Raw genomic sequence first — 14537 nt, forward strand, 5'->3', positions numbered from 1 at the left:
TATAGAAGAATTCTAAATCCTTATGTAAATATTTGTCCTTCAAGGTGGACTTTTCCTGTCCTCTTAAATATGGGCTTTGCCTCTTGGCTTTCTCCAGATTACAGTGTATTGAAACAGAGACCAGACTCAGCTGAGTGGGGATTGTAGTGACCAGTCCCCCATTTTAGCAGCCATTACAGGCTAACATGTATTTGCATGACCTTCCTGCTCCTGTCCTGGTCACAAAGGTCAGATGCCCTCCTGGTGACAAGGAACCAATCAGAAGTTAGCTGGTGGGGCTGTGCTTTAGGGCTCTGGGTGTGCTTTACAGACAGTGCACAACAGTGATGTGCAAAACATAGCAACCGCCCTGGGAGGGCCTATGGGCCATAACAACCAGTTGACCAATCAGCACAGGGCGGTTCACTCAAACCTGGAAGCGCACCAATCCTGAGACTGTTTCATACCCCTAGACACTCCTCTTATGCTGCCCTTTAAGGTCCCTGCCTCAAGGTTGCTTGGGGTCTTTCTCCAGCCATTCGCCATGGGGGCGGGGTGAAGGGCCTGAGTTAATGGGATTAGCTCGTTAAATATCTACAATAAAAGACTCTTTGCTTTTGCATTGAAATGGGCCTCTTGATGATTTTGGGGTTCAGTATTTGGCCACAACAGGGATGATGGCAGCAAGAAGTCCTGTTGATAGCCTTGATGTCTTTTAAGATTAGATGTGGCTCCTCTGTTTCCTTCCAGAAACCTATCACCTGTGTCTTGCAATAGGCAATCCTAAATGGAAGCATGCTCCACATGCATGACCAATACTCCTCAGTCTTCTAACACAGGAAACTGCCACAGCCTAGGAAATCGTAAGGGACAGGGTGATCAAATGCGGTGTTTTGGCTGACATTTTGGAATACATTCTGAGTTTTTAGATGGCATTAAAAATGAAGCAGACTAGAATAAAAGCTTCAGATGGTGAAGTGTCGCTATCAATTTACTAGTTGCACTAGGTACACCATAGAAATGTTTACTACTGAGTAAATGTTTCCTACCGGAGACAACTGAATACAGGTTGTGTGCAAACTCTAATAGTCTTACAAATATTCTACATCTTGAACTATTCTAAAATGAAAAACTTATTCAACTGTCTTGAAATCTTTCCCAAGCCTTGGGTGTTCTGATGCCTACACTTTACAGAGCCAAAAAGAGGCTAATGCTCGGAAACACTTGGGGTTTTATTTGGGTGATGGAGCAGCTTGTTAGGCTGTCACTCGCTCCACAGGGAGATAAATGAATAATAGGTACTTGTACATGAACTCATAAAGTACCTGTGGTTAACACATATGCATTTGTGTGAGAGAGAAGCACCGTTCTGTAACTCAATCTGATTGTAATTGCACTGAACTCATTGTAGCTAAACAACAACTTAATCAAGGCTTCATCGATTGTTCTTTACTGAGGTCTCTTTTGGTTTTTTTGAGACAAGGTTTCTCTGTATAACAGCTCTGGCTGTCTTGGAACTCATTCTGTACACCAGGCTGACCTTGAACTCATAGAGATCCACCTGCTTCTGCCTTGCAAGAATGCTTGGATTACAGGTGTGCGCCACCACCGGTTGGCCTAGGGTTTCTTAAAGTGACCAAATAATATATATTTTTCTTTACCCATTTCTAAATCAGTTGAAAAGCACAGGGTATGGCCAGATACACTGGAAACAAAACAGTGCATTCTGAGTAAAAATGCTTTTGAAGCTCCAAAGTTGACCGGGTCTCACCCTTTCATTGAATGCTGTAGATTACTATAGAGTCCTTCCTGTCCTTCCAGAGGGGCTTCCTGTGTGAACATGTAAAAGGGAGCCATGATTGATGTACATGGCTTGAAGATCATCATGAGTGGAGAAAAATGTGCTTCCTCCATCACTGAAAGCAAAAAGTACATTGATAGGTTTCTAGGCAGAGATGTAAGTGTATTCTCCACCTACTATAAGACTAGTCTGGAGCCAGTGATATGTAGATTCCATAGGTGCATACTGCTGCTGGAATTTGTTTTTTACTATGTATCAAATTCAGGTAACAGTCAGGAGATAATAGACATGCACAGAATCCATTTGCTGTTCTGTGGTTTAGTCTGGATAGTGTGTTCCTCTGCCATTAAGAAGACTTATTTTTGCTGGATGGCAAGCCCTTAGGAGGCAGAGACAGGCAGATCACTGTGAGTTCGAGGCCACCCTGGTCTTCAGGGCAGAAACCCTGTCTCAAAAAACAAAACAGAACAAAACAAAAAACAAACCAAACAAAAAAAAGACTTATTTTTCCCAGCTCTAATATATAACTGGTACTGCCACATTAGATTCGGTATGTGTGCCAAATCTCATGTGAGGTTGTTTTTAGAACTATGTCTATGCTGCAAGGCTACTTTATATATAGCTGAGTCATTAACCGACATCTGATGGTCTAAAAGAGTAGACAGAGGATCAAGAGCCTGTTTTTTTTTCTTATCAGTCTCGAACTTTGCTGTGTTCCTGTGAAGTGTTAGACATCTTACTCCTGCCTATTTTCTTCATTGATGTTGTAGGAAACCTGAATTAGATGTACCTCAAAGCTGTCTGTGTAGATGATTCATTTGCTTCCTTTTGCTCATCCTATCTTAGCCAGATTTGCTATTTCAGAACAGTGCTTTTTAAAGAATCATTAAGACAGGCTAGTAATTAAACACTTCCTTTTTCCTGACCTTTATTTAATGTCACTGTAACTACACTGTAGACCATGTTCTGGGTTATTCTTCATTTAGAATTGTAGCACAAACATTTCCACAGTATCTTAAAAATACATTTATTAGAATTTCATGCACAGATAAGAATGTGTTACTATATGCAACCATTCCAGATGCTGACTTTTTTTAAAAAGATACTTGTGGGGTTTGTTGTTGTTGTTGTTGTTGTTTTAGATTATTAGGAAGTTGTTTTTCTGCAGATTCTGAACATTAGGAGGGGACTGAGTCTTCGTCTCTGGGAAGTGTTAAAATCTTGCTTTATTGTGCGGAAGCAAGTCACATTACAGTCTTATGCATCCCTGCTTTCTCCCCTTTTGTTAAGAAAAGTACACTGAAGTGTGGTATGACTCATGCCTCTTATACCAGGGCACTGGAGGTGGAGTCAGAAGGGCTGTGAGTTTGAGTCCAGCCTGGGCTACATAGTGAGGTCCTGTCTCAAAACTGCAAACCTACTGAACCCTGATCTATATGCCACATCAGGGCTGTTTCTTGCCTGTAACCTATCCCAAGCTTCTTCAGTTCTGAAATTCTATCCTTAGTATAATTCTCCTGGGGTATTGGACCTCTCACTATTCTAAAGGTTTTGACTAATCTTTTTTTAACATATTACTTATTTGTGTGAAAGTTGAGACCATTTCACACCTATAGTCAGCCAGACCTCTTAAAGATTCCTCTATCTCTTGTTGAAGACGATTGGTGGTGAACTATAAAAAACAAAACAAAAACAAACAACAAAATAATCGGGTTGCTGAGACCTCAAAGGATCAGGTGCCATTCATAATGCACATGCCCCATATTGTTTTTCACCAACAGCTACCTGAAAATCCCTAGTAAGAGAACAGGATAATTGTTACAGGATTGCCCTTGGAGCTGTGACTGGAGGTATGAGGCTAGGCTAAGACTGATACCTGTAGCAGCAAAGCAGACTGTTACAGGCTTCTCCAGTTGCTTTCACAGAGGTTAATAGTCTGCTGTTAAAACACTTTCTGTGTGTGTATTGTCATTGTGTCTCAGTGACTAGACAGTATGCAACCTGCCGTGTGCGTATCATTATTGTGTCTTAGCAGTTAGGAAGTGTGCACACTAATCGCTCTGGGATGGTCTTCTTGTGGTGTGTATTTTAGATGTTCGAGTTTTGAGGACCACACCTGAAACAACTATAACAAAGGAAGATCTGGAGAAGAACATAGAGATCATTCTCACAGAGACGGAAACATTGAAATTTTTTGACCTGCCAACAGTCATGTTCTCAGTAGAATCCGAAGAAGCTGAGAAAATAACGTATGTGTAACTCAGTTTTTCTATTATTTCTAGAAATGCACCCTTAAAATTACATTCTCTGTGATCTTATGTGGGCATGTTTACATCACATGACATTTTTCTATAGGAAAAACCCTTCTCTTTAGCACAGCCTGTGTAACTATGTGAACTTTTTTTTTTAGATTTTTTAAAATTTAAATTAGAAGCAAACTTTTTTCACATGTCAATCCCAGCTCCTTCACATTCTCCCCTCCTCCCCTGCCTCCCACATACCCCCCAGCCCTTCACCCAATCCCCACTTCATTCCTCAGGGAGGATGAGGCCCTCCATGGGGATCGCCAGAGTCTGTCATTTCATCCGGAGCAGGGCCTAGGCCCTCCCCCATGTGTCCATGCTGAGAGAGCATCTCTCCATGTGGAATGGGCTCCCAAGTCCATTTGTATGCCAGGGATAAGTACTGACCTATGACCCGAGGCCCTATCCATTGCCAAGGCCTCCTCACTGACACCCAAATTTAGGGGGTTGGGGTAAGTCCCATACTGGCCTCTCAGCCACCAGTCTGGGGTCCATGAGCTCCCTCTTGTTCAGGTCAGCTATTTCTGTGGGTTTCACCAGCCTGGTCTTGACCGCTTTGCTCATCATTCCTCCCTCTCTGTAACTGGTTTCCAGGAGTTCAGTTCAGTGTGGGTGTCTGCCTCTGCTTCCCTCAGCCACTGGATGAAGGCTTTAGGATGGCATATAAGGTAGTCATCAGTCTCACTACGTGAACTTTTGAAGAAGAAAGGGCAGTGGTTAGCAGGTCCAAAGTTCTAGTCAGCAGGACCAAGTCCTGGCGTTCTGTCACAGCTGTGTGACCATAGTTAATGTATGTTGCAAAATAGCTAGACGAGAGGATTTTGGGCTCACCACAAAGAATAAATGTTCGAGGTAGAAGATATGTTCCTTCCTGTGATTTAATAAAAGTAGTGCATGCACATATCCAAAGCCCGAGGACCTAAGTTAGAGTCCCAAGTGCCTACATAAGAAACCTGCATATAGTTGGTGTCAGAGAGGTGGAGACAGGAGGATTGCAGGGATTTGCTGACTGCTGGCCCAACTCCAGGGACAGTGAGACTTTATCTCAAGGGATTAAAAGAGTGACCGGATACCTGACATTTTCCATGTACAATCATATGTGCATGTACCAGACATACATTTAAATAACTGACATATACAGCAATAATAAATACATGAAAAATGATTCCCTCAGATTGAATTTGGTAAAGGTATACCAAACCAATAAAGGATAAACAATAGATCCTAAATCCAAACTCTGAGGATGTTAGAGCTATGGTATGATTGGATACAAAATAGTTGTGAAATGTTTCAGCAATTAAGATAGTTAAAACATTTACATTAAGAAGCTCCAACTGACCCATTTGGATAAGAACTTTATGTAATTGTCAGAAAGCAAGTATAGGTCTGAATAGCTACACAAAATGAAGTATAAAAAGAAAATGGATTATAAAAATAATGTTCTAGCATGTCAGTATTTCACACATGTACAGTACAAATCCCAGAGGACTGTTCAGAGTGGGGTAGGCTTTCCTACGCTACTGACAGACTCTTGCATAGAAGTAAAAATGAAAGCAATGGAAATGACCTCAGTGCATTGCGCTGACACTCCTGAAAACCAAAGATAGGTTTACTTTTATTTGAGTGTGTGTGTGTGTGTGTGTGTGTAAGAGAGGGGGGGAGGGAGGGAGACAGAGACAGAGACAGAGACAGAGAGAGGGAGGGAGGGAGAGAGAGAGAGAGAGAGAGAGAGAGAGAGAGAGAGAGAGAGAGAGAGAGAGAGAGAGAGAGAGAGAGATCACTAGGAGAGGCTGTAGGAGGGCATCATGTTTCCTAGAGCTGGAGTTACTTGTGACTTGGAGATTCACAATGTGGATCCTGGGAGCCAAACCCCAGGCCCTCTGTAGGAACAGCAAAACTCTTAACCACTGAGCCATCTCTACACCCCAAAAGAAAATTTTTTAAATGTTTTTTTTTAATTTATTTATTTTTATTTTATATGCATTGGTGTTTTGCCTGCATGTCTGTCTGTATTAGGAGGTCAGATCTTAGAGTTACAGACAATTGTGAACTGCCATGTGGGTTCTGGGAATTGAACCCAAGTCCTCTGGAAGAGCAGCCGGTGTCCTGTTAACCACTGAGCCATCTCTCCAGCCCCAGAAGAAGATAAGTAGAAGAAAACATAGGAACAAAAAAAAACCAGAACCTTCATAAAAGCAGACAGTATATTTAGGGAAAGATCACTTCATAACGAAAGGGGGATATAATAATTTTAAATTAAAATTTCAAAGTAGACTTACACTAAATGAAAAATTAGTAAATCCCGACTAAGGCATTCTCATTCACCTTGTGTGAGGAGGATACAAAACATTTTCTGCATTAATGGAATTAATATGTGAGTTAAAAAAATACTTCTAACTAGGCCAGGCAGTGGTAGTACACACTTTTAGTCCCAGCACTGGGGAGGGAGAGGCAAGAGGGTCTCCGTGAGATCAAGGCCAGCCTGGTCTACAGAGTGAGTTCCAGGACAGCCAGGGCTACACTGGGAAACCCTGTCTCAGAAAAAAATCAAAAATATTCATAACTAACCAGTTTTGAAAATAGCATGCACACAATGTGGCAAAAAGTAATACTTGGGAAGAATTTGTAGCTTTAGATGTCACGGATTCTCTGAACAGAGTGCTGGAATATTGGTCAACACTGAAAGTAGCATGGACGCTGGGAAGCACAGCATGAAACAGTCCTTTGTGGCAATGTAATGAAATACTTTCCTAAGGAGTTTTCAGTGCTCACTTCATACTTTGTTACATTCTGTGTTCACGAAAGCACTTGACAACATGTAATATAGAATGATGATGATATACATTCATAACAATTTTTATTAATTAGTTATTTTTTGTTATTTTACAGACAGAAGAATAATAATTATGAAATCCTTTGTAGAAATAGATTAGGCAATGACTTATATGTGGAAAGGATGATGCAAACATTTAATGGAGCCCCCAAGAATAAAGAGGTTCAGTGTGATAAAATTGTCATGGAAGAAAAAGGTAATTTGTTTGGCAAACTGTTGTTATATTTTAATATATGTTCCTGGACTCTGTCAGTTAACACATGTTAAACTATATAAATACAAAATGGAAATTGATTTGCCCAGGTCTCAATGCTAGTTACTGTAATTTATAATGTTTAGAATTTGACAAGGTAACATGAAATAATGATATACAGTATTTGAATAATACAATTGTTCATACTAATTCTTATGCACCCTATATCAGAACTCTGCACTCTTCAATTATTTATAAAAACTATATAAAATGATTTTATGATGTAGTTTGCTACTGCCATGAACATTTGTATATTCCAACAATCTTTACGTTCTTCCTATAGTAACTGGCTTAATGATCACCATAACACTATAAAGTGGGTTGATTATTAGTCTCCATTTCATACATGAGGAAACATCCATAGAGGAGTAGCCCAGGTTGTTTTTGACTTAGAACCTGTGCTCTTAAACACTACACTTACGACCTCTCCATGTTCACGGATTAACATTTCTGAGGATACTACATAAGCAAAAGCCTGAAGTGTGCAGGCAGAGGAAAAGCTAGGAGAAAGAACATATATAATCTAATCACAGTTATTACTGAATATAGCTAGGAGCTACCTTCTTTCTAAAGATTGAAAATACAAACCTCTAATAAAAAGAAATATTTTGTTTTTTCTGTAAAAGAGCATTCATCTGTCTTGTTGGTGGGAATATTTATTGCTCACCTGGTACTCCCTTTTATGTGAAAGAGAAGAATAAATGCTCCAATCTCTTTTTAGTTTTCCCCCCATTCATACCTCAATGCAGAGGTGCAGTGTGCCTTCGTGGTACATTTGGGAGTATAAATGTGGTGTACCTGGATATCCTGCTGTTTTTCCTTCTCTGATAGCAGAAAGTACAAATTCTTACTAGTATGAAACCATCTACAGCACAGCATAAGTGAAGTGTAAATTCATTCCTGTGATGTCTCAGTTCTCCTGAGGGGAAAGCAGGAGGATCAAAAGTTCAAGGTCACCCTTGGTGTGTAGCAAGTTCAAGGCCAACCTGAGATAACCTGAGGACTTTTCTTAAAGAAAATAAAAAGTGTGACAATGGAAATGAAAATGTGCACTATAGTTTGCAACAGAACATTTAGGAAAGAAGATGGGATAATAGTTTTTAATGGTAGATGGTTTCAAAAGATCCAGTCAGAGGAACAGGAAGGAAAAACAAACAAACTGAAATGGAGACCTATGGGACGGTAAGCACACATATGTGGGTGTCATGAGACTTTGAGAAAGGGACAAAGAGTAGTTGAACAGGTAGGTCATAAGCCAAGTCTCTCGAAACTTGCTAAGGGTCTGATTCGAGAAGAATAACTCCAAAAAGAGAACCACATAAGACATAAGACAAAGTGAGAATCTTGAAAGTAACTATAGAAAAGTGATTTATCACACACACAGTCAAGTTTTAACACAAATCAGTTTTGCATTGGAAACCATGGAGGGCAGAAGTTAGCACAGTGACGTTTAAAGTTCGGAAGCAAAAGAAGCACTGTCAGATAACTAACAAATCCTTTAGAAATAGAGAAATTACGATATTTCTGGGTATTCAAAAACTAGAGCAATTTATTGATGGTGGAATTGCTTTAAATGAATGAGTCCTTTAGGCAAACAGGAGGACAGTAGACAGTTACCTGAAGCCTTGTGGGGGGAAAAAGCAGTAAAAAGAACACACAGGCAAGAAAGAAGCCAGTTACTTTTGTTTCCAATTTCCTGGTTTTGTAATAGAGTTTAAAAGAGATGCAGAGGGGCTGGAGAGGTGGCTCAGTGGACAAGAGCACTGGATGCTCTTCCAAAGGATTCGGGTTCCATTCCCAGCACCCACACAGTGGCTCACAACCATCTGTAACTCCAGTTCCAGGGGATCCAATGCCCTCTCTAGGCTTCTGTGGGAATGCATGTGGTACACATAGATACACACAGACAAAACACTCTTGAGATAAATACAAATATTTAAAAACATTAAAGAGATTGATAAAGCAATGTTTAGGTTGTTAATAGGCTTACAATATATAAAGAATATAATTTTACAAAGCAAGGTAGTGGGACAGAATTGTATAAAAAGGAAAGTTTTAATATACTGTTGACCAAAACATTAACAATAGGTTTAAAATAATGGGTATATGTCTGTGTATGTGAGGTCAGGTGCCCGTGACTGAGACATTGGATCTCCTGGAGTAGGAATGACAGTTGTGGGCACTGATGTGGGTCCTGGGGACTTAACTTGGGTCCTTGGAGGGTGCAGAGTTTGTCTGTGTAGCTTTGGAGCCTGTCCTGGAACTAGCCCTGTACACCAGGCTGGCCTCGAACTTATAGAGATCTGCCTGCCTCTGCTGGGATTAAAGTGTGTGCCACCACCGCCTGGCTCCTCTCAATTTTTAAAGGAAAAGTTTGTTTTTACTAAAACATCATTCTTAAAAACAAAACAAAACTTCCACATCATTAATTAAAAGTTTAGTAGGGTCAGCAGTAGGAATGAAGTATCTAGGGATAGTACATTGCTACAAAAGCAGTAAATTGGTGGAAAAAGGGGACAGGGATCTTGAAATTATTATTTGCAGATACATGAGGTTTTCAGTTTGTATTTGATCACCATTTCTATATTTGATAATTTGAATAAATGTAATTAAGGTTTTTGACAATGTCATTGTCCCAAAAGGTACAATGTTTCTACCTAAATACTAACTAAATACTGAGCAAAAAGTAATGGGATGCTTCCCACAATCAGATCTGTAAAATATAAGATGTCTCGTGTTGTGTTAGCCACTAGCTAAAACACTGTCTCGGGTATTGTCCAAGTCTGTATCCAATGACAGCTTTGCAGTGACAAAGCTGATGAGGTGATTCTTCTCCAGCCTGGGTAGAAAGGATGTAGAAACAGAGGTCAGATGAAGAGTGAGGGTAACCCGGACTATCCCTAAGACATGAAGGCATATCTAGATGCTAGTATTGAGATGGGGCAGGATCTCCCGAGGTATCTTCATGAACTATGTCTTTGTTATTTTCCTGCCAATGCTGTTAAAATTAATGTGTTCTTAATAGAAAATAATTTTAGATTTTTCTATGACAAGTTATGTACAAAGTTGTAAAATTAGAATTCATTTTGAAACCCTTTTGCCTTTTCTTTCTGTTTAGGCATAATGGCCACTGCCTGGGATTTGTATGATTCTTTCAACATTCCCGAAGCTCTATTATCAGCAAAACAATCTTTAGTTGCAAGTAGAGGAAATTTACTTGCTAATGATCAGGACCCAAATCAACAAGGAAAGTACCATGGTCAAAAGTGAGGCTGTGTTCATCCATTCCAGGGTCTGCGTGATGTCTTCACATAGCACTCTACATTCTTCTGCAGCAGTCACAGTGTTCCTATCCACAGATCATGTAAAGCACAACTTTTCCCTAGGATCCTGCTTGTACTTTCACTGTTTCCAAGCAGGAAATTCATCTGTCTTTTTGTTTTGTTTTGTTTTTTTCTTGGATGCTTGTCAAGAGTTTGTTGTTGTTTGAGACCGGCATGGAACTTGCTACGTGCGCCATGCTGGCCTCCAGTTCACAGAGATCCTACCTGACTCTGAGTGCTGGGATTTAACACATTTACCACCATGCCTGGCCTTGCTTTTGAGTTTTGTTCTAGTGCATTTTTGCTTTCCCTCTCTTTCTGAGCTTTTTTCACATATGTGTGCATGCTTGTGTATGTGAGTGTGCAAGTGTGTGTGTGTATGTGTGTGTGCCCCAGTCCAGTGTGAATGGAGGTCAGAGGACAAACCTGAGTGTGGGCCCTCCCCTTCCACCCTGTTTGAGATAGTCTTGTTATTGTTTGCTACTAATTATTCTGGGCTAGCTGCCTTTAAATTTGAATATTTAGAACATTACATCTTCCATTATTTGTTTTCCAGTTTTGTTTAATTTTTGTTCATTTATTTTACTACCTTCTTGGTAGTTACTACTTTTTTAGTTACCATTTAATTTATGTGTGTGTGTGTGTGTGTGTGTTTGTGTCTGTTCTTCAGTTTATCTTTGTATACCTGTTCAGTTAGTTGCTTGTCTGCATATTACATTACATACACATAACTTAACAAAGTTCACTGATGTCAGCATGTTACCAGTTCAACTTCTATGTTTGTTGGTTGGTTTTGGTTTTTTGAGGTGAGATTTTTGTAGTGTGAGTTTTCTGGCCCGGCATCTCCTGCAGCCCTTGAGTTCCAAATAAACACAGACACTATATTAATTATGAAACTATTGGCTGGTGACTAGGGTTTCTTATTGGTTAGCTCTGTCTATCGCATTACTATTAATCCATGTACTTCCACGTGGTCTTGGCTTACTGGGGAATGCTGGACCTGCAACTTCTTTGCCTGCTACATGATGACTGCTCAGTGTCTCCACAGAGAAGAGAGCTATTTCCTGTTTGTCCTTGCTTATATCCTGATCCAGACCAGCTACATCACTTCCTGGGATCACATGATGACTCCTTTCTGCCTACACTTCCCAGAATACTCGTTGTCTCCTAGTCCTACCTGTCATCCTTCCTGGCCAATCAGTGTTTATTCATCAACCAATAAGACAAACATATACAGAGAACATTCCATATCAGATTTTGTTATGTACCCTGGCCTACTTGAAACCTGTGAGATACTAGGCTAGCCTGGAACTTGCTATTATTTCTCTGCCTTTGCCTCCTGAACCCTGGGATTATAGGCATGGTACTCCCTTGTTAGTTTATAATGTTTGCCTTGTGTATTTCTTCTAAATATCAAGGAAGACGTTTATATTTAAAACTGCATTAGACAATATAATGAATTTTTCAATCATAAATATCTCAGAAAGACTAAAGTGTATTTGCCATACACACTTTAATTTTATTTGTGTGTGTATGTCCAGTGTTTATGTTCAGTTGTGCATGTACATCCTCCTGTGTACATGTAGAGGTCAAAAGACAGCTGAAGTTGTCATTCTTCAGGAGCTATCCACTTTATTTTTTGAGACAGAATTTTCTTCTGGTCTTGGATTCAACAGTTTGGCTGAACTGCTTTGCCAGTAAGCTGCGGGAACCCATCTCTCCTGAGTTAGGAGTGAGAACCACTATAGCCAGTGGCTGCTGCTGCTGCTGCTTCCTTAGGCAAGGTGTCACTATGTAAGCCTAGCTGCACTGGAACTCACTATACAGACCAGGCTGGTCTCAGAGACCCACCTGCCTCTGTGTCCCGAGTACAGAGATTGAAGGCATGTGCCACCAGGCCCTGTCTAACCCCAGCTTTTCCATATTGAGCTCAAGTCTTCCTGCTTGCATGGCAGGCACTTTATTAACTGAGCCTTCATCTTCTCCTAATTTTTAATGGATGTTTTTAACTACAGAATCCAGGTGAACAGTTCTTTTCATGCAGCATTCAGAGAAGATAAGCAAATTCTTCTGGAATCTTTTGTTTCTAATGAAAAGTGTTGATACTCAAATAATTTTCTTCCTGTGAATATCTTTCCCCTCTTGCAGCTCCCAGTATTTCTATTTTGTCTTCCCGGGTATTTAATTTTTGCTTTTGTTTTCAGTATTATAAACATGGCAGGTCTTCGGTGGATGTCTTTAGGTTCCTCTTCAAGGCTCATTCGGTTTCTTCACTCTGTGTTCCTTCTTTGCTCAGTTCTATGTATTTTCAGCTGTTGGCTTCAGAAGACAATTTCTCTCCTTCTGAGATGATAATCATCTGAATATTAGAACCTGCATAGAAGACCAGGTGCTTTTGCCTGTTTACCTGACTTCCTGCGGCACTGGGGGATGTGACTGCTGAACAGGGGGCTAAGCACCCCAGCTTCCTTCATACTTCTGTGACTAGTGCAGATAGGACTGCCTCACCACCTGCTCAGCCACCGACATCACAGGATAGACACAGCTTTTATTATTGCTAGGTAGTCATCAAAATTCTGATTCCCGACACTTGTCAACTTCAGTGAGGAGAAGGGAAAACCAGATAATGCCCCGTGTCTGAGAAATCCCAGGCTCCCCAGCTGTTCATGTCTGGCATTCTCATGTGCAGTAGAGGGGAATGTTCTGGTCTTCCACTGTAGATTCTCTGAAACCACACAGGATGTCCAGGCCTCGTGGTGAGGATGGAAGCCAGGCTGTCACTTGGCCTCTGTGTCTTCTCCAGTTCTGCAGTACCACTGCTACAGTTGATGGGCTGCCTGCCCTCTGAACAGGGAGCACAGGCTTCCTATGAGCATTTCTCTCTGTGTTCAGTGTGTTACCAAGTTGCTGTCTTGTTTGTGGTGTGTCTTGAATGTATGGCTTCTTTTATGTCCTTTTATCTGGGCTGCCACCAGAAGGTGCCACTCACATTTAGCATGGGTCTTCCTGCTTCAGGCAATGTGACTGAAGAGCCCACAGGAATGCCTGGCAGTTTATGTTTTAGTTGACTCCAGAGTCAGTCAATTTAACAATTAAGATTAGGTACGACAGTGCCCCAAGTTGATACTCATTCCCCCAAATCTGTGAATATACTACCTTGCAATGGAGGAAAGAGTGTTTTTTTTTTCCCAGACATGATTACAGATTTATCTTCAAATTGGAAAACTGTCTTTCATAATCTGGTTCCCCAGTCTAAACACATAGTACTAAAAGGGCCAGAACTTTTGTCAACTGTCAATTGAGAGCAGGTGTAATGACAGAAGAAGGTCTGAGATGCACAATGTTGCTGTCCTTGAATATTGAGCACATCTTTAAGGTAACTCTTAAAAAGGTGAAGAAGCCAGGAATACAATTTCTCTAGTGCTTCTAAAGAAGAATGTGGTCTCATCAACTTGTTTTTAGTTCAATTACACAACATTCTCTAACAAGAACTTTAAGATAATCAAATTGCATTATTCAAGCCATGTGGTTTTTATAGCAGCCACAAAGCTAATAATTAGTACACTATTCATACACACACAAAAATAATCAAGTCAGACCTTTGTCTAAAGATGGATAATTATTTTATGTCAATGTGAACAGTAAAGTACAGAGAATTACTGGTTTGATTTGAATGTGCCCCCCAAAGTCCATCTGCTGGAAATTTAACCCAGAAATTTATCTACAAGTGAGCTTTGGGGGTGATACTGGAGTTAGATGGCATTGTGGGAATTGGGCCCCCACTTCAGATCACTGCTTTTGTAAGAAAACTCATCTGAGCTCACGTGCTTCCCATTTCTGGCCACGTGATGCTTTCCATCATGCAGTGGATAGCCAGAATGCCCTCACCAAATGTAGCTTCTTGGCTTTGACCTTTCAATCCTTTGGAACCATCAGAAACATATTTCTTGTCTTCATAAATTACCTAACATGTAGTGAATTTTTTTGGTACATGTTCATAAATGTTCAAGGATATGAGTGTGCATGTTCATGAGTATGCATGTAT

The 14537-nt window shown here is 40.4% G+C and overlaps 1 protein-coding gene across 5 annotated transcripts in view; it reads left to right on the top strand.

The window, feature by feature from the left end:
* The window catches only part of Dnai4 (dynein axonemal intermediate chain 4), an 81539-nt gene that overhangs the window by 19319 nt on the left and 47683 nt on the right, over positions 1–14537 (top strand). For 4 of the 5 annotated variants that reach the window (XM_040757063.1, XM_040757065.1, XM_040757066.1 and 1 more), the window contains exons 5-7: positions 3873–4029; positions 6973–7112; positions 10288–10416. In XM_040757063.1, the coding sequence (XP_040612997.1) occupies positions 3873–4029; positions 6973–7112; positions 10288–10416 (426 nt within the window). Of the gene's footprint in view, positions 1–3872; positions 4030–6972; positions 7113–10287; positions 10417–11654; positions 13054–14537 lie in introns of those variants that run through there. The other variant, XM_040757067.1, reaches the window with a different exon arrangement.

The sequence above is a fragment of the Mesocricetus auratus genome, unplaced genomic scaffold (assembly GCF_017639785.1).
Source record: "Mesocricetus auratus isolate SY011 unplaced genomic scaffold, BCM_Maur_2.0 Super-Scaffold_100014, whole genome shotgun sequence".
Taxonomy (NCBI): Eukaryota; Metazoa; Chordata; class Mammalia; order Rodentia; family Cricetidae; genus Mesocricetus; species Mesocricetus auratus.